Source organism: Rattus norvegicus, chromosome 18, assembly GCF_021556685.1.
Source record: "Rattus norvegicus strain SHRSP/BbbUtx chromosome 18, alternate assembly SHRSP_T2T, whole genome shotgun sequence".
In the NCBI taxonomy this organism is placed as follows: domain Eukaryota; kingdom Metazoa; phylum Chordata; class Mammalia; order Rodentia; family Muridae; genus Rattus; species Rattus norvegicus.
This window is the reverse complement of record NC_141551.1, coordinates 29,822,766-29,847,516: the sequence shown is the minus strand read 5'-3', so window position 1 is coordinate 29,847,516 and position 24,751 is coordinate 29,822,766. Positions and strand designations below refer to the sequence as shown.

Genomic DNA, 24,751 nt, shown 5'->3' with positions numbered 1-24,751 from the left:
AAATAATACAAATTTTAAGTCTTTATTAAAATATGTAATGTTCTCAGCTATACTTTTTATATTTTAGGTGTTTTTCCTAAAGGAAAATGATTTTTTTCTCTAAAAAACAGAGAACTACCTTTCTCCTTGTGATGTTGGTGGGATAAACCAGCTACTTATTAGTACCTTAGGAAAATGGAGGTTCTGTAGTAACATGTTATGTCCTTGGATTCATTTAAAAGCCTAAATTCTCCAGAGTTGTGTTCAGCGAGGTTTTGTTGCTCTAGTATGAACTTCCTCTCTGTAGTTTTTATTCTGTATCTTTTATGGAGCTCCAGAGTGTATATAAATAGGGGACTCCTTATCCATAAGGTTGACGGCTGACGTAGCAGCTGAATTTGCTTGTTTCAGGTGGGATGCCTACAGCTGATCAATGCTCTCATCACTCCCGCTGAGGAACTTGACTTCCGGGTTCACATCCGAAGTGAGCTGATGCGCTTGGGACTGCATCAAGTGTTGCAGGTAAGATGGAACCTTTCCTTAGGAAGGCTGCACTTCCCTCCTGCTCTTCCAGCCCTGGTCATCTCTGAGATGATTCTGGTTTTCAACTTAAACACCAGGTTGAAAGGCTTGGATTTGGGTTCTCTCACTACTTGCTGTCATTGGCAGGAGCTTCGAGAGATTGACAATGATGATATGCGAGTACAGCTCAATGTGTTTGATGAACAAGGGGATGAAGATTTCTTCGATCTGAAGGGACGACTGGATGATATCCGCATGGAGATGGAATATCCTTTTATGACTGATGACTGAGTTCAGGACAGATGATACATTTACTTACAGACTGAATGTATGGAATAGTCTGGAGAGTGATCACTTAGAATAAGGCCTAAGACTGGGAATGGTGGCACATGACTTGAATTCGTCTCCTAGCACTTAGGATCTCTTTTGAGTTTGAAGCCAGCCTGGTCTGCATAGTGAACTCCAGGCCAGGCCAGCTAAGCCTACACAGTGAGAGTCTGTCTCAAAAAAAAAAAAAAAAAAAAAAAAAAAAAAAAAAATATATATATATATATATATATATATATATATGTGTGTATATATATATGTGTGTATATATATATATATATATATATATATATATATAATACATAAAGCTATGTCTACATATTGCTGTTGGCTTTATTTACTTCAGCATAGACCAGGAAAGCTAGGAAAGGTGATTTCTTTAACATCAAGGCATCCATCAGCCTGTCACTCAAGTGCTAACGTAACATGTTTAGCCATATTGCTCTCACGTCCCAAAGTGTCCATCCAAATCTCTGTACACCTCCTACAGCACGATATCTTCCTGAGCTGTGGGGTGGTATGCAGAGCCCTCTGGACTGACAAGCAATAATACTATTACACAGTTGCCTACCTGCCACAAGTGACTTTGATGTGGTTCTATTTTTAGTTTCTTCAGTATGTATACTAGGATCCTGTGTTTGTGGACAATGCCACTCTTGGTTGAATGAACTAGTGATGTTTTAGGAACAGCTGTTGTAGTAGAAGTGGTATCTTGATACCCTCTGTTGGTTGACAAGAAACCTGTCAAACATCTTCTAATTACTTGATTTCCTTAGCCTGTCCTTTTTTCTACTGACTTTGGTGAAGTTTTCCAGATTATTTTAAACACAGTGAAAGATTCCAAGGCAGAACCACACTTCCTGTCTATCTTGCAGCATCTCCTGTTGGTCCGAAATGATTATGAAGCTAGGTAAGCTGATAATGTTGCATCTAAGTGGAAAAGCAGCATCCTTAAATTCAAAGATTGTTCTAGAAAGGTAAAAAGAAATGAAAAAAGACTGTAGATTAGATTCATTAGTCACAGATATAAAGGAAATTATCAACAGCTTGATTAACATACCAACTGCTTTAATTCAGTTGAAAGGTACCTCTTTGGATAGGTAATTGTGTATAAAGTAAAATGTCCTTAGGAGGAAGTGGGTAAGTGGGCTGAGGATGACAACAAAGAGATGGAAACTTAAAGTTGTTTCTGCTTTCTTGGAAGTAGAGATCGGCCGTTGCATGACAAGGATCATAAGGCTGGAGTCCAGCCTGGGTGTTGGGAAGCTGTGTACTGGCGGATGGAGAGACGGCTCAGTGGTTAACTAAGCATGCATGCTGCTCTTGCACAGGACCCACCAGTTCCCAGCCCTCACATTAGCCACACAAACCTCCTGTAATTCTGTGTGACACTTGTGACCTCCATGGCACTTTTATACATGTACACAGATACACGCAAAGAAAAAGAAATTAAGTGAGTGCATGTGTGTATGCACATGCATGTTAGCATTTATGTGCTTGAGGTTGAACTCAGCATGTTCCACATGCTCAGTACATGTTTTACCACTGAACTGCAGCCCCCAACCTGTAAGAGCTTTTGGGTATCTGAAGGAGAGAATGAAAGCTGATCTAGAGAGGAGAATTTGCTAACACAGCAGTAAGGCTTCAGTTAGCTTCATCAAAGCTCTTCCTGGAGTGTTTATCCATAATTCTTTTTTTCTTTTTTCCGGAGCTGAGGACCGAACCCAGGGCTTTGCGCTTGCTAGGCAAGCGCTCTACCACTGAGCTAAATCCCCAACCCCTTCCATAATTCTTTTTATTGTCAAAGCCACTAACTCTTCTTGATCCAGAATACTTCTGGAAGATACATTTTTTATTTCTGTTTGATAAATTTGTTTTGTTTCTTTCATAGGCCGCAGTACTATAAATTGATTGAAGAATGTGTTTCTCAGATAGTTCTACACAAAAATGGAACTGATCCTGACTTCAAGTGCCGGCACCTGCAGATTGATATTGAGGGGTTGGTTGGTAAGCGTGCTTTTCTACCCAGCTCCTCAGAACACTCAGCACTTGGACCTTTTGTTTTCATCGTTCAGTGAAACTTTCAGAGAAATCCTTCTAGTCTCTATTTCAGTTCTTTCTCAGTACACCCTCTTTGCTGGCATTGTTTCATCCTAAGTTTATTTCAGCACAGTGAAAATCTTGCCTTTTTTTTTTTTTTTTTTTTTTTTTTTTACAGGGACTTCAGGTATTTTCTGACTCTGCTGGTCTTAGAAGCACAAATGTCACACAAAGGCATCCTTCGTGTGATTTCTTTACCTTGCACTTTGAAATACTAGGCTAAGGGCCAGCATGGTGGCAATAAGTAGATGTGCCTGCATGTGGGCCTGAGGACCTGAGTTTGTGCCCCAGATTCTGTATGGTGGCAAGGAAGAACCACTTTTGATAGTTGTCATCTGACTTGCACACATGTGACATATACATACATAGACACTAAATACACACAAAATATGAAACAACTATATAAATAAAACTTAGAGGAAATTGTAAATTGTACTTAACTGAAACTCACATTTCTTGGTCTAGTGCTAGTGCAAACCATTAGGAGTGGCGTCAGCAACCCAAGTGACAGAAGAGTGCCCTTGAGTGTGTTTGAGGCTTAGGAGCAGAGACATCAACTTCGGCACTGAGACTTGACTTACTGCATTGTTTTCAGATCAAATTGCTTTTTCTTTTCAGATCAAATGATTGATAAAACGAAGGTGGAAAAATCTGAGGCCAAAGCTACAGAGCTGGAAAAAAAGGTGTGTATGAAGGCATAGGACTAGAGTTACCTTATGTGTGAAACTTGGGTTCATTCTCTAGCATCATCCACAAATATGTGTATATGTAACACACACACACACACACACACAAATAAATTTGGGATATATCTTTTTTCTTTGAAGATAATTAAGTTTTTTTGTTTTTTTTTTTGATATTTGAGACAGTATTGTCTATGGTATTTTAAAAGCATCCAGAATCCTAAGGTTCCTAGAGGAAAGTCTTTTTGTTAGTGGAAAAGGGGGTATTGGTGTGAAATGAGAAGCTAGAGGTGGTCTTGTGTAGTGTTTGGGCCACCAGACAAGACAGCAAAGACAGATGGTATTCTATGTAAGTGTGCATCTCAAGTTACTCCTAGGACTATAGGAACTGGAGTACGACTCAGTTCCTTTTATCATCTCTGTAGTACTTAAGGATTCCTTTTGTGGTTGGAATTGTGCACTGTAGCTGTCCTGGTTTATGTTAGTTAGGGTTATTATTGCTGTGACAAAAAGATTTTTGAGGGAGGAAAGGGTTTATTTCTTTCACATTTCCATATAAATGTTCATTATCTAAAGCAGTGAGGGCAAGAACTCATGCAGGGCAAGAACTAATGCAGAGACTGTAGAGGGGTGCTCCTTACTGGCTTGCTCCCCATGGTTTACTCAGCCTGCTTTCTTATAGAACCCAGGACTACAGGGATGGCCCCCACCCACAATGGGCTGGCCCCTCCTACATTGATCACTAATTAAGAAAATGCCTTATGGGGGTTGGGGATTTAGCTCAGTGGTAGAGCGCTTGCCTAGGAAGCGCAAGGCCCTGGGTTTGGTCCAGCTCCGGAAAAAAAAAAAAAAAAAAAAAAAGAAAAATGCCTTATAGCTGAATCTTACGGAGGCATTTTCTCAGTTGAGGCTCCCTCCTCTCTGATGATCTAGCATATCAAGTTGACATAAAACTAGCTAGGATGTGGTTAAAGGTCTTTCATGTCTTAGGTTAGGTGGCTTGGTTGTTAGCTATTAAAGTAGGAAAACTGAAAATGATATCTCATTCTCTTTTCTTTTAACTTTGATGTTAGGGTCTTGCTTGTTAACAATCTTGCTGTTCTGCCCTTCTCAAGGCATTACTTGGGAGGTGGTCAGTGAATAGGGCAGGTGTTGGGACAAAATAGTAAGTTATAGGGACTGTGACTTATGATTATAGGGATTATCACTTATTCCTTAATGGAATGGAGGGTATCCTAGCTTGCTTTGTGTTGTGGTGATCAGCACCAGGACCGACAGTGACTTGGAGAGAGGAACGGTTTATTTCTTCTTACACACCACAGTCTGCCGTCAGGGAAGCCACGGCTGGAGCTTGAAGCAGAAGCTAGAGGAATGCTGCTTACTATTCTCTTCCCATTGGCTTGATCAGCTACCTTCTTTACATACCCCAGGTCTACCTGCCTAGGGATTGCACAGCCCATGGTAGACTGAACCCTCCTGCAGCAGCTAGCAGTTAGGACGATGGCACACAGACAGGAACCACAGGACAATCTGATTCGAGCAATGAGTCATTTGAGGTTCCCTCTCTCAGGTGACTCTAGGTTGTGTTAAGTTGACAGCTGAGGCTAAGACCGAAAGCTTCCTGGGAGCCTGAGCTGTGTTTTCTCTTTCCCTCCCCTTCCTTAGTTGGACTCAGAATTAACAGCCCGGCATGAGTTACAAGTAGAAATGAAAAAGATGGAAAATGACTTTGAGCAGAAACTTCAGGATCTTCAAGGAGAAAAGGATGCCTTGGATTCTGAAAAGCAGCAGATCACTACACAAAAACAAGACCTGGAAGCAGAGGTGTCCAAGCTGACAGGAGAGGTAATGTTGAGCAGGGATGGCAGCGCGCCTGCAGCGCCCTCTACAGCTCAGCTCTGCTGGCTCTGTAGCTTCCCGATGGTGCTAGATCAGATGGTGCATGTTTCTGACAGTCATTTACTATTTTTAGTCTTGTTTTGGGAACAAATAATATGTAAGACAAAAATTTAGAAAATAACAGAAAAGTGTAAAGTGTTGTAAAAATATAAAAATAAAAAAGTATCTTTTACGCCCACTTGGTCTACACCGCAGTGCCCCAAAATATCTGCTGGATATCTTAAGTTTCAGTCAGCAAAGCGTCTCACCCGATCTGCTCCACACACTGCCGAAGGCCTTTCTCTGAGCCTGGCAGCAATCTCTCTACCTCTCTAGTTCCCAAGTCAGGTTTCCATGCCACAAACACATCCCAACTCTGTGGTGACCCAGACCAGCCGCCACACACTTTCTTACACTTAAATCGCTATATGAAAGAACACACAACACAATAACCTTTGGCTCAATTGATGATATAATTGCCCATCTAAACATACAAAGCCCAATACACATCCATCCCTTAAGAACATTAATAACAACCTGTAAATACACAGAGCGGAATCTTAACGTCACCTGCCATATTGTCCTGCCACAGCTTCTCTCCCTGTCCCTCCCTCCTTTCTGTTCCAGTCTCCTCCTCTTCCTTCAAACTTTTCTCCCACCCATCCTTCCTTCTAGTCCAATGACAGGCCTCCTTCTATCTTGTACCTGCCTTACCTGTGACATCATCCCACAGTAAAGAATGATAAAAGTTACTTACAGCAGTATCCAGAAATAACTAATACATTTAGGGGTAAACACTAAAATGTTGACTCGCTTTCCTGTCTAACTTAGTTTATGCTTCTGACAACTTCACTCTCTTTGCTCTGCACTTACAAATGCTTAGACGACTTGCAGTCCTTCTGCCTTGTTTGCACAGTTGTGGGGCTGCCTGCATGTACTTCAGTTTTATACGGAATAAACTCAAAGCACACTTAAAATAAGAACACAAAGACTTGAGTTCCAGTTTTGTGACTTTGAGAAGAGTCTTGTGATCTTGTGATCATTCAGTCTATCTGTAGTTAAACAGAAATTTGGGTTAAGTGATTTTTAGGTCCTTTCCAGCTCCAGTCGTCCTTGAAGTGGGGTCAGAAGTACTTACTTGTGTGTTGCTTCTTTAGGTTGCCAAGCTGTCAAAAGAACTAGAAGATGCCAAGAAGGAAATGGCTTCTCTCTCTGCTGTGGCTGTTGCACCTTCAGTTTCTAGTAGTGCTGCTGTTCCCCAAGCCCCTCCTCTGCCTGGTGACTCAGGCACTGTTATTCCACCTCCCCCACCCCCACCCCCTCTCCCTGGAGGTGCCGTCCCACCCCCTCCTCCTCCTCCTCTGCCTGCAGGTACTGGTATCCCTCCACCTCCTCCTTTACCTGGAGGTGCTTGTATATCCTCTTCCCCACAGTTGTTTGGCAGTACTGCCATTCCCCCACCTCCTCCTTTGCCTGGAGCTACTGCCATCCCCCCACCTCCCCCTTTGCCTGGAGCTACTGCCATCCCCCCACCTCCCCCTTTGCCTGGAGCTACTGCCATCCCCCCTCCTCCTCCTTTGCCTGGAGCTACTGGTGTACCACCACCTCCTCCCCCTTTACCTGGAAGTGTTGGTGTTCCCCCACCCCCTCCCTTGCCTGGAGGACCAGGACTGCCTCCTCCTCCTCCCCCCTTTCCTGGAGCACCTGGCATTCCCCCCCCACCGCCTGGTATGGGCGTGCCTCCACCTCCCCCCTTTGGATTTGGGATTCCTGCAGCCCCAGTTCTGCCATTTGGATTAACCCCCAAAAAAGTTTATAAGCCAGAGGTGCAACTCCGGAGGCCAAACTGGTCCAAGGTAAGTTTTTCTCCTTGAGTAGATTTTAAGCTACTTTACTTGCCTTATGTTTTGTGCATGGGTAGGCTACACAATGTTAGGACTCATCTGCCCATTCTTAAGTTCTGTATTTTTGTTTATATAACATCTATATTTCAGACGTTACCACAGAAAGATCTGTGGGCCCTGCGTGAATATGTCTCAATTAAATGTAACCTCACTTAAGAAATACATTTTGCCTTTTCTCTGATCATATGAGCACCATGGTAACTTAACATTTAACATTTTATTTTACTAGGGTGCAATTGATGGAAATTGTGCTCATAAACCCTGTGGTCTGGTCAGTCTTTTGCTTCTAAAAACTAAGTAAAACATAGCCAGATAGAGCAAGGTACATTGGAAATAAGACTTTAATGCTTCTGAAACTAGAAGGTTTGGGGGCAGGAGGAAAATCAGCATAACTATTATTCTTGATTCTTGACTAATTACCAGTGAGCAGACCAGAAACATTATCTCCTGATCCCCCATGAAGGGCACAGCTACTGTCGGATTCTCAGTCAGTCACAGGGTAGTCACCATTGTTGAGAATTAGAGTTCCTTCTGTTGGATCTTAGTCACTTTTGCAGCATAGGGTGTTCAGAGTTGAGCCGCATAGCTCTCATCACAGGTCTCTTCCTACAGTTCGTGGCTGAGGACCTTTCCCAGGACTGCTTCTGGACAAAGGTGAAGGAGGACCGCTTTGAGAACAATGAACTATTTGCCAAACTTACCCTTGCCTTCTCTGCCCAGACCAAGAGTGAGTGCCCTCCTTTTAAGTTCTAGACAGGGAGAGCCTAACATTTCCCTTAAGTGGGTTCCCTTGCTTTTCCCTTCTCTGGGTAAGGGTAGAAAATGGAGTGTTAGGATGAAGAGACGTTGTTTTTCATTCCCAAGAGAGAGCAAAGGTTCTTGTATTATGGGGTTCCTGGGCTTAGGAAAGAGAATTGTTACTTGTAAATATTTTGTGTCTGTATAACTAACAGGGATATAAGACTAAGGGACCAAAAGCTCAGGTTGGGCCCATTTTGATAGTTATATCGAATGGTTTATGCTTCTGTCTGAAAGTGTCATGTCCAGATAGAGTATTTAGTTAGTAGGGGTTGGCAAGTACCTTTGAGAGGTTGGGTGGCTAAGCTACAAACTGTTGTTGGTAACCAAGAACCATGTGTAATTCCTGTTCTTTCTTTCCACTATTTGATGCTTTCCCTCCTGGCCCTTGGCTTCTGCAGCTTCTAAAGGTAAGAATGCAAAAGAGCCTTTTAGTTGGTCGGTTGAGTACTAGAGAAAAGGATTAGATAAATGTAAAGGAATTTCCCTTTTGAAGGTGGAAGTTAGAGATTGAAGGGTGGTTGATTTGCTAGTTTTTTTTCCCCTTTCCTCCCTAGAGCTGCAGAAGACCAGCATTGACAGTGCTACAAGGGAGAAAGTTGGCTTAAGTGGCCACTTCATAAACTGACTATCTATTTGGCCCACAGTGAAGTCTTAGGAGACAGTAGATTGTGTTTCATATGTGCAAGTACAAACTGAATAGTTAGAGAGCTTTCCTAAGGTTACATTAACCAGATCCAGGTGCTGTGACTTCTAGCCTATGGTTTCCTTATAAATAATAATAATAATTCCTCTTCATCTTTTTCATCTTCCTCCTCTTCCTCTTCCTCTTCTTCCTCCTTTTCCTCCCCCTCTTCAGTGTGCATGCCTTTATTTTAGAACTTTAGAAGGAAGGGGTTGAACTCTTAAAATTTGAGAAGTAGGGAGGACCCAGACATGTACAGTGTAGCAGCAAGGTTTACTTTGTTTTCAATGATTGGGACTGCACAAGGACATCAGTGAGAGCCTTGGTCCTTAATACCTTCAGAAGTAGTTCTAAGTGCTAAGCCGAGTACTGAGCCAGTTCACTGTGCTGTGTTGGAGGCTTGGGAGCTGAAAAGTGAACCCAGATTTATGTGCGAAATACTCTGCACTGAGCTACAGTTCTCATTACTGAAACACGTGTTTCCAAACCTCTGTCTAAAACACTAATGGTACAAGAGAATGAGATAAATACACACTATTCTGCTATGAATAATAGCTCACAAGTGACATGGAGATATGGGCTAAATAACATTCTAAGCCTCCTAGTAAGTTCAAATTTATGACCTTGAAGTTTATGGCTTTGCTTCACAGAAGTTTGTGCTTTTCCTGTGACCCTGGGAAAGCTTAGAAACCTACAGAGACTGCATTATTACAATGCTGCAGAGATTAGCATTGCTTTGTTTAGGCACAGACATCCATTGTTGGCAGTGATGTCTTGTGAGGGCAGGCAGAAACTTAGATTAGGGAAAGCCAATTAGATACTGTTGTAACATATTCAACTCTTAACAAAACTGGTCAAGGTGAAGAGATAAGCCATGCTTATCTAGTGTGGTGGAGGCCTTGACAAAGTGTTTTCAGCATAGTAGCTGGTCAGTATTAATAAGGAATTAATAAGGAATTCTGTAGACACAAGATTTTCTTTCTTTTTTTTTTGAAAGGTTTATTTATTTTGTGTGTACATTGTAGCTGTCTTCAGACACACCAGAAGAGGGCATCAGATCCCATTACAGATGGTTGTGAGCCACCATGTGGTTGCTGGGAATTGAACTCAGGACCTCTGGAAGAGCAGTCAGTGCTCTTAACCTCTGAGCCATCTCTCCAGCCCAAGATTTTCTTTATATCACATTATTTCTTTACATTCTAAGCCTGATTTTCTTTCTGCTATTTGCTAAGTGTATCTGTATCCTCTATATGTTCTACTGATACATAAAAGTTCAGTGAAGAAAAACAATCTACCCTACACACCTGCTTCCTATATACTCTAAGGTGCCTCCAACCACAGCTTTATTAACTAAAGTTCAAAATATGTGTACCTCTGCTGAGACTTTTGACATCCACCTACAATCCCAGTTTCTGAGGACAATGAAGCAGGAGAATTGCAGTTCATGACTAGTAGGCAGCTTAAGGGCAGGAACGTTTAAGTGGTAGAACACGTGCCCTGGATTCAATCCCTCGTACCACAAAGGAAGGGAAGGGAAACAGGGAGAACGTGTGCACCTTTTATTAAAAGAAAGAAATGTGTGTTAAGATGGATGTGGCTGGTTCTCTTTCAGATTTAGTTTCTTGTTTCTAAGCTTTTTTCTTCCTGTAAATCGGGAATTTACCAAATTCATCCCTTGCTGGGAATGTATAGGATTTGGATTTGATAGGTACCTCCCTGTCACTTTCTCACTTTGTTGTGATCAGCAAGGAGTCTTCTATTCGGGACTCTGCTGATCCTACTTTTAACTCCTTGGGAACATATCTAGTATTTAAATCCTATTTTCTTCTTTATTAAAAGAAGCAGTGTCCAGTTAGGCTTAGGTCAAGTCCAGCTTCATTCTACAGCTTGTTGCTGTTGATGGAGACTTCAGAATGTGGGCAGCAGCAGGGAGGCTGGCTTGTCTGTTCCTCCTGCCCTGCTTTGTTTTGGCTTTAGGCTTTGGTAGGAGCCTGTTGAGAGTCAGTAATCTTCCCCAACAAGGACAGAGGGTATTTGTCATTTCCCCGTAACTCTCTTCTGCCCACTAGGTGGCACTCCCCCAATTGTATCTTTATTAGTGTTTACAATATTTTTTTTGCTGTTACTGGCTGACCTGGAAGTCACTGGGAACTTGTCCCTCTGGGTCCTGAGTGCTGGGGTTACAGGTGTCAAACACTATGCCCAGCTAGTGTTAGGGAATTTCATACCTTCTACTGTTTAAACCTCTAGAAACAAGATCGTAAGCGCTCACCCCTGGTCAGTGAGTCTTTTGGCAGGAAGACGTCTGTTTTGTCCATTTTTAGTTGTGTATTAGAAGCAGAGGTACTGTGCACACACCCACTGGGGGTTGTTAGCTTTTCCTTATTAGCTTGCTGTGGATTTTGAGTAGGGCAAGACTGTTGGCACAGAGCACTTAGGAAGTTCCTTGTGATCTATAACCAAAAATATACCTGTTATCTGGGTCTTAAGGGATCCAGTTTATGCTGGATAATTCACTTACATGTATTTTGTGTTGTTGGCTCTCTGAGCTGTGGTGTAGAAACGAGCCTGTAAGAATTCTTTCTTATACTCTGACGTATATTGAGGAGCTACAGAATTTGATATTGTGCTGTTTTTTGTTGCCAGGAAGCTCCACACTTCTCCATCTCTCATATTTCAGATCCTGTGCATCTCAAATATTTTGTTGTGCTCCTTAGACTTCACTGTTGTATGAATGATGTGAGATGAGGCACTGCTTTCCCTTTTGGCCTCTTGTCTTTTTCTTCTGTTGTCCTCACCACAGTGGAACAGAAGTCAGGTGCTGCCCACTTTGTTCTCTGACGTCTCTTTCAGACACCACTAGAGCTCAACAGTGTGGAATCTGACAGCGGTTCGTATCACCCACTTCCCTTGTGGCAGCATCTATCGACTCTGTTACTCTTGAGATCTGGCTTGAGATTCTGGCCATTCTTCATTCTTCAGTGCTACAATATCATTCTCAAAAATTTACTTAGTGGGTCCAGGATGTGTGCACATGTGGTCACAGGACAACTTTCAGGAGGTACCGTATCAGACTCAGATAGTCAGACTTACTGAGCCATCTCACAGCCCTGAATTCCCCAGTTCCTATGTAAAGGGTTGTGATTCTACTAAGATTCCTGCTGCACATGTCCCAGTTTCTGATCTTAACCTCCACCCTTCCTCACCTGTTCTTTCCCATGCTCTTTATAAATAACTATAGCCCTTCCAGAAGCTCACTGGTTTACCACCTGCGCTGGTCCTGTCTGCTTCCCCATGCTCCATTTACAGTACTGAAGAGCAAAACCGGGGCCTCACACATGCTAGTCAAGTGTTTACTACTGACAATGTGTCTACAGCCCGTTCTCCTCCTCTTTTATTATTATCGTGACCTCAGCAAAGCTCTGGGCACACTGGAACTTTCAGCCTGTTCTTCACCTTGACAACTTCACTCCTCACCTAAACCTCCATGGCTACACATAATAATCATTCCTCTGGTATTTTCTCTCATCGAGGGCCTCTCTCATCTCATCATGTTTGATTGGCAGAACCATGATTCTTGTGATTTCTATCCTGTGCACTGGATCTGTAGCTGTGTATCTCTGAATAGTACTCGAAGAGACCACACACTGGGGCACGCTTTCTTAGTAAGTGTTCTTAGTTTTATCTCATTGTCTCTGCTTGCTCCTCATTCTCCTCTACTCAGTCTGTTCTATTGTTTGGCACTTAATACAGTTGTGTTTTACTTATTTTTATGTATTTTTTCGTTTGATTTAGTTAGTTTTTAATATAGGGTCTTGTGATTCCCATACATACCACAGTCCAGTCCAGCCTCACACTGTGCAGCCCAGGTTGACCTCAAACTCAGTCTTTGTGCTCTTCTCTAAGCTGGCACATGCTATCCCACTGACCTTTAAGCAATCCTGGTTTTTTGCACTTGTGGTGCACTTGTACCACAAGCTTATACCACCATGTTCCCCATTTTCTGTCTTCTCTGTCCCTGTGGTCCTATCCAAAGGCGGTTCCTGAATGAGAACCATCACTGCCACAAATGTAGAATACCCTGAAAATTTACAACAGTCTCCCTCCTTCTCTGTGGTGACCATGCTTAACCATCCATCCCTCTTATGTACACGCTATTTACGTAATTAATTCAGATTTAGTTGCTGTAAAAAAAATCAAGGGACACTTCAAACAAAACCTTATTGAAAAATTAAGAAGCAGTTATAGTAATTGCGTAAACATACTTGTTTTTACAGCAAACTGATTCCATATGGTAAATACTGTTCAATATTTTGTGTAACATCCTTTACCATCTCATGTCATATATAAATTTGCCTCACTTTTTTAAGTTTCTTGTTGTCTATTAGATTATTTCAAATGGACAGTTGTAGTCTGTCATATAAGAAAAGTTCTATACATAACTGAGCCCTCCTTCTTGAGGATTTTGTTTCAGTATTTTACAAGCATGACCACAGGAAAGTCCTGTTTGTATACTTTATATCTCTGCATAGTGGTTTCGGAAAGGTGAAGTTTGTACCCATTCATACTCCCACCAAAAGTAAGAAATGGTCAGAATTTCTGGTGAGGGAAAATATATCCTGTTTTAATCTCTTTATCATGAAATTGCAGCAAAGGTTTTCTCTCGTACACCAGCTCCTTCCTTGTCTGTACATCGACACTGGTGAAAGCAAAGTCCACTTCCGGTCTCAATTTCTGCTTCTGTTACTTCTCTCCCCGCTTTCTTTGAATTTGCTGTCCTTGCACAGCCAATCATAATCTCTGATTCTTGTTTCCACAACTTTCTATGGGCTTTTGTTGCTGTTTTTGGCTGAGTTAGGTTTTTTCCTCTTTATTTTAGGTACCCAGGGTCAGATAGGAGAACCTGATGCTTTCTTACAGCCAGTGCTTGGGAGCTTAAACTAGGTGGAAAAGTTTGTAATTTTTGCTTAAAGGCTTGGTCACATTTACTAGTAGAGATTTAAGGGAAGGTGTCATCAGGTTAAGATAATTTAACTTGAATTCCTTCTAAACTGCAGGGATCTGAGAATCTGTCAGCTGTAGTGCTCTTCTCCTTTTCGCCACCAGATGGCACATGGAACGCCCTTATTTTTGATGTGTCATTGTGACGCTGGGTTGTGATGCAGGCACGCTAGAGAGCAGCCTCCTGCCGCTGTTGGGACATACAGACTGCTACGACACTGCCCTCTGCCGGCCAGGAGGTTTATTTGTAAGCTGTTCAGTAAAATTAGAACAAGATGCTGCCTGTCAGATTTTACCCTTTTACAGAGGGATCTCGTTCCTGGGTGCAGTTAGAATCTTGCTTCTTCTTAAGAGTGAGATCATTGTTTCTTTGGGAGTCCTGAGGCTGGATAGAGTTTGCTTTTTAGACTGATAGCCTCATGAAATCATAACCTTCCTTTCAGGGGGCTTAAAGGGAGGCCTAGTGTAGTGAATTTTGTACATATATATTCATAATCAATATCTGTCAAAGTTTTTACTGAAAAACTACTTCAAACATTAGAACTCATCCACTGCTTACATATTTTTTAAAAGACTTTACTGTCTGATAAATTCCGGTGTTTGCCTATATTGCAATATTAGAGATAAGCACAAGCTGAAACTGTTATTCAAACCCAGATTATCATCTGACATTATAGACCTTTTTTTTTTTTTTAAATACATTGGTGTTCTGCCTCCATGGATGTCTGTGTGAGGGTGTCTTATCTCCTAGAACTGGAATTACAGACAGTTGTGAGCTGCCATGTGAGTGCTGGGACTTGAACCTGGGTCCTTTGGAAGAGCAGTCAGTGCTCTTAACCGCTGGATTATCTCTCCAGCCCCATTTTTTAAGGGCCTTTTCAGTATATTTACTGCCATTTGACTATTTAAGTGTCCATTAGTGTCATGCAGTCTCAAGCATTAGTGTGCGTAAAGGTTTGAAGAGGGGCATTTGCAGTTAGAACTACTGGTTCTGTCTCCAGAGAACATGAGTAATGAATCGTGCAGAACATGCATTCTAGCACACAGATTATGGTTTGGCTTGGTGCTTACTCAATGTTCATTTTTCTTCTCTGTCTTTCCACTGTCTGCCAAAAACTAGAAGCTACTTTCCACTATTATTTTAGTAGCATCCCATTGCCTGTATCAGAATAGCTGTACATGTTATCTGGTCCTTAAGGTGGTAGTATGAAATTAGAAAACAGGGTTTTTTTTTTCCTTCTACTGACTGCTGATAGACATTATTTAGGTATTTGTTTTTATAAATTTATTTTTTTGCTATTCTTCCTTTTGGATCTCAGAAGCATCATAGAAGGATTTTTTTTAAAATTTTATTTCATGTATATGAGTACACTGTAGTTGTCTTCAGACACAACAGAAAGGGACATCAGATCCCATTTCAGATGGTCGTGAGCCACCATGTGGTTGCTGGGAATTGAACTCAGGACCTCTGGAAGAGCAGTCAGTGCTCTTAACCTCTGAGCCATCTCTCCAGCCCATAGAGGGATGTTTTGAAGTTCCCTGGGGTCAGCGAAGATTTGAAAACTTGCGATTAGAAGTTGAGTGGGTTGGAGAAATGGGTGCAACAAAGGAATTGTAGAAACAGGAGGACATCAGTATGGGAGAGTGCGGGGGGCCCTGCAGGCATAGTCCCTGAGCAAGATTGGCTACACTCTTACTGTGGAGATCTGGAGAGCAGGGGTGTTGTCCTGAGAAAGAACAAGGTCTCTAGGAAGCATGGTAGAACTAGGCTGTGCTACATATTGGAGCACTCTTGCTATCTGTTGGAACCAAAAGCTGCTACCTTGGGAAAGCACACTGATCTGAAGGACCATAACGTTATACTCTATAAGAATTCTAGAGCCTGAAGCATCTTGTTTGTTGTTACTGAACAACAAGAAGTTGGGAGAGTATTTCTGCAAGGAGTGTTTGCTCTGGCTTTGTTTGTGCTTGTATCTGTTTGCCAGCACAGGTATTTCAGTCCTGAAGACCCCGTAAAACAACCTCATTCCTAGTCAGCCTTTAACTCCAATTCTCATGCTCTTGAAATAATCATGCTTTTATTTTTAATTGCTTCAGGTTTTTTTTAAAAATACAATTATGAATCACAAATACAAATATAAATTCTTGTCCTGTGTTGACCAAAAGATAATATTCTGCCTATGCTGCCCCATACCTTGAGGCTGTAGCTTTAGAATTCTTCATGTAAAAAGCCTTAGTCACTTACAGTCTGTCTGTTACTGTAAACACAAGAATATATCAAAAATAGAGGACTAAATACTTTGTTTTTTTTGCAGTGCTGTTGACATTGTCCCACTTGCTCCAGCTCCAGTTTGTGTATTTGGCCTCCTGTTCTTTGGGTACCTCTTACATAGCACACGGCCTTCGGAGTTGGCTAAGCTGCCCACACCAATTGTATAAATGTACAGCAGCTCATCCTAACAGCTGTGCTGTGGACACAAGAGACCGACATTTTCTGCCAGACGTAATTCTGGATTATGAGCTGAGCATGCACTGAGGCAGGAGCAGAACTTTGTATCACTGATGGCACCCTGCTTGCACTCAGGGAAGGGCTAGTGCACCTCATTGTTTGCTTGCTTTTTATCTCAGCTTTTTGTTTCCCTTTTTAAAATTTCCCTTTCACAATTTCATTATACATGTGCTTTGATTTTATTCTCCTGCATTGTCCTCTCTTATCCCTCCCTGTTGAAGTCCCTCTTCTTCCCTGTCCTGTTTTATGTCTTTCTGTTTGTGTCCCATTGCATTTCATTAGTGTTTCCCCATGTGACCATTTGTTCTTAAGATAATTACTCCAGAATATATTACCCTGTATTTGTACCATCTCAAGACTTACCCATGATCCAGAAGAATGTCTGTGGCACGAGGTTCGTGGAGAACCAAAAAGCAGGGTTTGGATGCCCTTTGTTTACAGGAGACTGTGTGGAAATAAAAGAAGGGTAGGATTTTTGTTAATATTTCTAAGTAGATTTTTTTCCTGTAAATTTACAATAATGGAATATTATTTTTATAATAAGAAAAAAAGAATTTGGAGGGAAATTGGCTATATTCAAAATGCTTGAACACGGAGTTTCTAGAAGTTCTTGAGTCCAGTTATTGTCTACAGAGCAGAGTTCAGCAAAGCAGGCAACAACATCTGGTTCATTCTCCATACTGATCCTGGCTTAAGTTAGCTTCTTTTTGAAAAAAAAAAATCAGATTCTAATATAAAAAGCTTTGCTTTTCTCCAAGATCCCTGGGGCAAGGGAATCCCATTTAAGTGAAGGGACCCTCTTCTGCAGAGTGGAATGGAACCATTCCCCTCTCCTGATCTCACTGCAATTAAAATCCTACTGTAAGGATCAGTGAGTTTCTTTTTAGATCTATTAGATTAGAAGTGTTTGTGTGTGTGTGTGTGTGTGTGTGTGTGTGTGTGTGTACACACATGTACACATTTGTATTGTCAAGAAAACCTGCAAAAAGTACTTCCAAGAATGGCTTTTTTCTAATCTGCTTGCAGTTTTCATTTTGGCCACGGTGTGTGCGCAGTTGAGCCATTTTGGCTCAAGTTCCAGATTGTGAGGTCAGAGCCTAGGGATTGGAGGAGAAGATCAGATGACTTTCCGTAACTCTGACGAGGTCCTGCCCCTCCTCCCCTCCCCTTCTCCACCCTTTCCTGGCTCCCAGCTCTGAAACAAAGAAGGGAAAAACAGCAATTTGATGAAAACCAGCAGCTGCTGCTGCAGACTGCAGGCTGGGGGCTGGGGGTTTACTCCATCTGTCTCTTTTTTTTGTTACCCTGCTACTTCCCTTCCCCCAAGGCCCGAATAAAACATTTCTAGAATCCTTTGTTACAGAGTGATGTAGAAATATGTAGTTCACCCCATATTTAGGTGTGCGTAGGTGAATGGCAGAGATAAAATTACCCTGGAGCACCTTAAAAAAAAAAAAAAAACGGCTGCGGCTGCTTGCCCTCCTTGTTCTGTTTTAAGCCTGACTGCCTGTTTACTGTCAGTACACTGCACCATTTCTGTAATGCCTGTGCGTGCTAGCTTAGTTCATGCCTTACCACAGAATCAACATGTCCTTTGCTTATTAAAACCTCATGGCAGGTGAATGGTACACTGTGACCTGGGATCTGCTGGGTTCAGAACCTAGTACCTGCTGAGAGGAGGAGGGAGTGACAAGAAGGCAGCATGTCCTCTAAGGGACAGCTATGCTGCTGTTTCACTGTCCTTTGAATTTTTACCAGTGAGCAGGATCTTGGTTTCTTCGCAGATGGCATGTCAAGGGAGAAAGAGATGTAGGACAATATGTAGGTTAGAACAGAATGTAGAAATAGGTCAGTCAGTGCTGACTATTGACCTCACAAATCCTGATTCAAACAGACTAAAATCCATGACATTTAAGTTAAAATCATTATGATAATGGTAGATTGGGTATTTTGAAAGCCATAGTCTTCTAGAACTACGTACTGAAATGTTTACAGATGATGTTATGTTACAGATTTCTAAATGGACAGGGGTATTAGTAAAAATGAACTGGAACAATAATTTATCATTGTTGGTGTATCTTACTGTATTAATCTGATGGGAGATTTTATTTTCCTCATAACCTGAGAAAAGACACATTGGATGTAACACCTTGTACTTAATGCCCTATCACATGCCCTAACCTGCTGTCCCCTTTGCATTATCCCCATCCTGTTCCTTCACTGACAGGAGGAATCCTTGCTTGGGGAGGTGCCTGTCTTTCCAGTCTCCACCCACCACGCCCAAGCTCTTCTCTACACTCCTGAATCATGGTTCTGGGTGTGATGGGAACGGAAGTGAGAAACTCAGTGACTGTAGTGTCTGAGTGACCACAGGATTTGTGAGTTGCCAGCTTCCGACTCTGCTTTTCTGCGTCTCCTTCACATTTTCTCTCTCCCCACCTTCTGCCCAGCTCTCAGCATCTGGCTGGCTTTATTTTTGTCTCCTGAGTTCCTCCATTTCTGCTGGATTGTCTTATTCCTTCTCACAGCTTGCCCCTCGTACGCCCTATCTATGAGAGGTAGCAGATGAGTGTGTGCTCTGGTCAAGAGGTCAGTGATGATGATCAGGTTCCCCTGGGGCATGGAGAACTGCTCTTCAGTTATCCAGAAAAGCATGCTGTTTTCCCCTGCTGTGCTGTGTACTTATACATAGCTTTAAAGTGCTGGGTTTTTGTTTTGTTTCTCATATAGCCTTAACTATAAGGGATGTAAACTAAAAATTTTGTACATGGACAATATCTCAGTAACACAAAACTGGACTCTTCATCTTCATCAGTTCATGCAGAGTCTAATAGATATGTGGTTCAGTGTATGATACTATCACAGAAATTTTCTCAAGGGTATCATAAGATATTAGATAAGTTTTATCTGGTTTTTTAAATGATTCTTGGCTCATGATTCTTTTATAATTCCTTGAAAGAGATTATAGTGGTGCCAAAGTACCTCACCTGTCTCCATGTATTTACCAGAGTAGCCTTGAGCTTGGAGTGACCCTTCTGCCTCTGTCTCCTGAGTGCTGGGATTACAGGTGTCTACTCACACATCTGGATTTCCACCTATGTTTTTATTACTTTTTGCCCCAGTGCTTGCAATCAAATTCAAGGCCTCAAATATGTCATCCCCCAAACTTCATGCTCAATCTGCTTGGCTCTTGGAAAATGCTGTGTGGATGTGGTGCTTCTGTCCAGTGTGTTTATCTACTGTCATCCTCTCATGTTAAACAGCGGATAGATGGCATGTGATGGAGAGCCACCGTCCCTCCTTTTATGTTTGTTATCTGACTTACTCGAGGGAGGGCGTTCCCTGTGGACAAGAAGCAATGCCTTGTTTTGGGCATACAGAAAGTAGTGTTTGCATCCTGAATAACTGGTGAGGATGAATGAGGTGGGGTTGCTTTCTAACAGCCTGCACCTTCCTGCTGTGTGGATGTAAGTAGTTTTCCTGCCAGTCTCTTCCTCAGAGGTGCTTTCCCAAAGTTGCTTATTCTGTCCTACTTACTCATTGCCACCTGCGATTCCTAAGAGCCTAATTTCCCAGATGTCAGGCAACTCCCACTCCTCTGTTTCCTGTTTGTAGTCTTCATTGAGAGAAGCCAGTAACAGGAATTCCTGGGGAAGTGACAGCTCTAGCCGTGGGACTCTGGGGGCCATTAGGTCATTGCTGAAGTTGGGGGATAGTGTGCTATAGAAGGATTTCCTTCCTTCCTGTGAGCTCTTAGAAACGGTTTCTAATCACAACTGAGCAATCGCTATGACTCGAGTCTGCTCACTTTGTACCTTGATTCTGTTTTTAGAGACTGAACAAAATAAAATATTCATACACACACACCCCTTGTGCCTTAATTTCTGCTCCTTGTACTTTGAATTCAACATAGATACCCAAGATTGTAACAGAAATGACTTGTGCTCAGGATTGTTTTTATCCAAAATAATCAAGAAAGGAAAAAGAGTCCCTATGTTAGACACCAGGGGGTGCCCTTTCTCTTCTTGTCACTGCCTGGCACTCCCTTCTGCATTCAGCCATTTTAGACTGGTTGTTTTTGCCCCCCAGCTAACTCCATTTTGTGTTGGTGACGCAGGAAAATAAAAAGAAAGGTTAGGCAAGGAGAATCTGATTGGAGGAGGGAGAAAGACAGGCTGAAACACAGCTATAGGCGGACTTACTCAGCAGTGGCTCACCAGGGGCACACCTTGCTGTAGGCTGCTGCCTGCACCCTGAGCAATCGATGCTGCAAGTCCCTGCCAGCTGAGCGAAGAGGGAGTGGATGCCAGCAACAGCAGATGCTGAGATCGCAGGCAGCCTCACGCCTCTGCATCCAGACTCTGAGGGCCGTGTTCACGTGGTTTTTATAGTTACCTGGAAAGAAGTCAGTTATCCTCATAAGTCCAGGAAGCATTTTTTATTTAAAAAGTGTTCTTAAATGACTGTGCACATATGTATGAAAAGAGCCACATAAAACATTCTTGATCAATTTTAGAAATCAAAACTGTGGCCTGGAGTTGGCTCAGCACTTACTTGCAGAGGACCCAAATTTGTTTCCAGCACCCATGTCAGGTGGCTCACAACTGCCTGTAACTCCAGCTCCAGGGGCATCAGAAGCCTCCAGCCTCTACAGGTACCAGCATTCACATGTCCAGGCTCACACACATAACTAAAAATAACTGAAATCTTTTAAAGAAGAAAAAAGCACATACATACCTGTGTATCTATCAATCTTGTTTTATATACATGGATCAACTTCTGCTACACTCATTACTAGTAAACAGAGCTGAGCTTGTCACTCAAACCTTTAGTAGTTCAAAATGTGTGTCAGAGAAATATGCACTTCCCATATCCCGTGTAAATTATTTGTTATCAACTGTGGCATTTAAATTTCTGTTATTTTATCAATCTATTTATTTGAATCAGAGAAACAAAAACAAAGCCTACAAACTGTAGTTGGTTAGTAAATGTAGGTTTCTTTTCAGCTTTTGGTACCTTTTAAAATATTGAATATTCAAAATATATGGCACTAGTTTTCATAAGAATACTTTCATGCAAGAATATCTTGTACCGTCTTTTTAATTTTTATCTTATCGTTTATTTACAGTCTTTTAAAGGAAAGACAGAGGCTGTCTTAGGTTGGGATTGAGAACATCAATCCCTTTTATAGCTAGACTTCCCTTTTATAGGCGTGGCTTTTGAACTGAAGAGTATTCCAAGGATGTATTAGACAGGATGCCGGACACAGCAGAGTAAGTGTCATCTGAGCCTCTTACCACCAAAGCCTTAATGCAGACTGCTTTCAGCACAGACCGTAGCCACGGAGATATGAACCACATCTTTCTTATGAATTCAGGCAGCCCTTTTAAGCTTTGGGACCGTGTGTTACCCACTGCTAGTCACTGTGTCCACAGGATGGATGATTTCATGTCCTTTAGCTTTCCCTCAGGTGCGACTGTACTTAGATAAGATGCTTCATGAGACCTAAAGAGTTAGCACTACTGGATGGGCTATTTCACAATGTACATCGTAATCGGGTGTGTTTGTTACGGCTTTGTTATAGCTTTTAGACTGCATTTCCTCTGCACACCCTAGTGTTCTCTTTAGTGATTTCTGAGACTAATTCAAAGACGGATGAGATAAAACCTCTTGCTTGGATGTTCTTACTTTCTGAAATAAGTGACTCTCATCTTCTGCAGCCATAGCCAACAATCTAGACCTTTGCTCTAGAGAAGAACACAGCACAGAAGTTGTAGGTTCTGGCTTACTGGCAGAGCTGGCAGGGCATCTCTAAAGTTTGTTCTTTGGAGATGATTAACTCTGTACCTGGCTTGGAAGCTGTAGGTCTCATTCTACAGAAGCATGAAATCAGGGAGTCAGCTGAGTGATAGTGTGTGTGTGTGTGTGTGTGTGTGTGTGTGTGTGTGTGTGTGTATGTGCGTATGCGTGTATGTGCACGTTCATGATTTTTTTTTTTTTTTTTGCAAAGAAAATTCTCCCTGTTTGAGTGGGAAGTGTGATTTTTGTGGGCATCTATCCTTACCATAGATAACATAGGGCTGGGATCCACAAGTCTTGGCAAGGTTCCATTTTGTTGCAGTGCTTGGAAGGTGACAGGCATATGGGAGTGTCCTATGGGTTCTTCTGCATTGTGACTGTTTACTGCTGGTTGTCAAAGTCTTTTTCAAGTCAGTGCTAAACCGGAACTGTCTAAAGATGAAAGAACCCCAAATTTGGGGAGACTCTCCCTCCAGTCTCGGGATGGCGTGCCCCAGGAAACACGAGTAGCCGATCTTGATGTAACAACAAGAGGTAGCTTTATTAACGAGATCTCGGGCTGTCACGTATCTCACGCAGGAGATAGAGGAGCCGACCTCGAGCCTCTAAAGGCAGGGGTTTATATAGGGAAAGCCAGGGGACTTTGCGCGGTTATACATAATTGGCTGATTCAAATGGTGTACAGTTACTTTTGGCGCGGAGTTACGTCAGCAAAGAATACGTGTAATCTAGCATCTCAGCAATGTAGGTAGGGTGACTTATTTCACTCAGCAGGGGGATGACTCATCCTCAGGGAGTGAAGGAAGGGGAGGGGGTGGCTCCAGATGGCCAGTGTCCTTGGGGGCTGATAGCCGGGCCGGTGAGCCCTATCTCAAATTCTCTCAGGCATGTCAGGACTTTGTTTGTGACTGACTTTTTGAAATTTAACTCTTCATTGTGAGCATGTGAATGATGTGTAATGACAAGAACCGTGTTTTTCTCACAGCATCCTGAAGGGATAAGTTAGTGATATCATTCTACCAAGCAAACTTTTTATCTGTTTTCCTTCATAGTCTTTGTCTGTGAATATGTAGCATGTTTGATGAGGTGGGGGTATGTCTTGGTTGAAATGTCCAAATCTTATGTATAGGTCAATAACATTTTGTTATTTTTTGTTATTTTTGAGACAGGGTTTCTTTGTGTAGCCCTAGCTATCCTGAACTAGCTTTGTAGACCTTGTAGGCCTTGAATGCTGGGAGTCAGTAGATTTTTAAAACTGAAATTTAAATTTATGTAATCAACTCCTAGATAAAGAAACAGAATGTTACCAAGACCTATGTGCCCTAGAAATTCCCTTTCATTGACAGTTGGTCACCCCCAACCCACTGCACCCACTCTCCTGACTTGTAGCATCACAGATTCCTGTTACTTGGCTCCCACTTGTACAGCATCTCTTCCTCTTTGCTCTCCCTGACAGTATATATTGTCTTCTGAGTTAACTCAGCACCGCTTTGAAAGAGCAGATAGCTAACTACAATTCAATACTGCCTGCACCAAGGCTGCTTGGTTATATTATTTGTCCCACAGTTCTCAAGGCTTCTCTATCTGTAAATAACCAAGTCACAACCTTCGCCCTTACTCTTCACCTTTATTTTGTAAATATCACTGCCAGCCATTGTCTGTTGTGTATTGATACTTTAAATAGTGAGGTAAGGCTATTGTTCATATTACTAACAGTCTTCCTTCCTCAGATGATCCTTTGGTTCTTTTACTGCTTATTTTCTTGGTATTAAATATAACAAAACCACAAAAAACTGTGCACTCACCTCCTGCAATTTCACTAAACATTTCAAGTTACTACACTCACAAATAAGACAATCGCCGCATAAGTATTTGAAGTCTAAGACTACCTATTTTGAGTAGAATCATTTGTTTACTACGTAATTCTTGCTGCTTTCATGGAAATCACTGTGTCTATCATATTTCAAATTATTTTGCATCCAACAAGACTAGAAAAAGCAGAATTAAATTATATTCTTAATTCTGCTTCAAATGATTTCATTCTTTGTAACAAGCGTGATAGCTTATATTTAAATAATACTGTCTCCAAACTCTCATGTATGTCCATTACTACACATATATACACAATTCAAATTGTATATTATTACATGTATGTAATTATATGTGTAAATGTGTTATATATAATTTGAATCTCATCACAAATGAATAAGCTCAGAAAGATTCTACTGTCTCTACTTTACACATACATAAGAATTACTAGATAATCTTTCCAAAATTTCACAGTTGTCAACAATTGGAGAAATGCTTAAGCAATGTTCTTGCCTCTAAATTCTATGACAGTCCCTGTATTACCACATCCACAGCAATCATTTTCCCTCTAGCTGTTTGCTTGGGATAGTCTTCCTGTCAGACAGAAAATAGGTCAGTTAAGGAACTGCTTTACAGTGAGGACCTTTATAAACTACAACTCAGCTACTTTCCCGAGGTCCTTAGAGCTGTGATAAACCTTCCCAGAAAAAAAATCAGCTGTCCTGATTAAGTTTACATTAGTGAACACTGTAATTTG

The 24,751-nt window shown here is 41.8% G+C and overlaps 1 protein-coding gene and 1 long non-coding RNA gene across 7 annotated transcripts in view; one reads left to right on the top strand and one right to left on the bottom strand.

The window, feature by feature from the left end:
• Diaph1 (diaphanous-related formin 1) overlaps window positions 1-24,751 on the top strand; it is a 99,385-nt gene that overhangs the window by 37,842 nt on the left and 36,792 nt on the right. For 2 of the 6 annotated variants that reach the window (NM_001395102.1, NM_001107393.3), the window contains 9 exon segments: window positions 391-501; window positions 649-767; window positions 1,622-1,738; window positions 2,720-2,835; window positions 3,547-3,611; window positions 5,277-5,456; window positions 6,647-7,345; window positions 8,006-8,120; window positions 8,593-8,601. In NM_001395102.1, the coding sequence (NP_001382031.1) occupies window positions 391-501; window positions 649-767; window positions 1,622-1,738; window positions 2,720-2,835; window positions 3,547-3,611; window positions 5,277-5,456; window positions 6,647-7,345; window positions 8,006-8,120; window positions 8,593-8,601 (1,531 nt within the window). 6 annotated transcript variants of the gene reach the window in all.
• On the bottom strand, window positions 1,662-20,641 carry LOC120098325 (uncharacterized). The gene is made up of 3 exons (XR_015642899.1): window positions 20,589-20,641; window positions 16,750-16,831; window positions 1,662-1,797 (listed from the first exon to the last, which is right to left on the bottom strand). It is a non-coding gene; the product is annotated as an uncharacterized LOC120098325 (long non-coding RNA).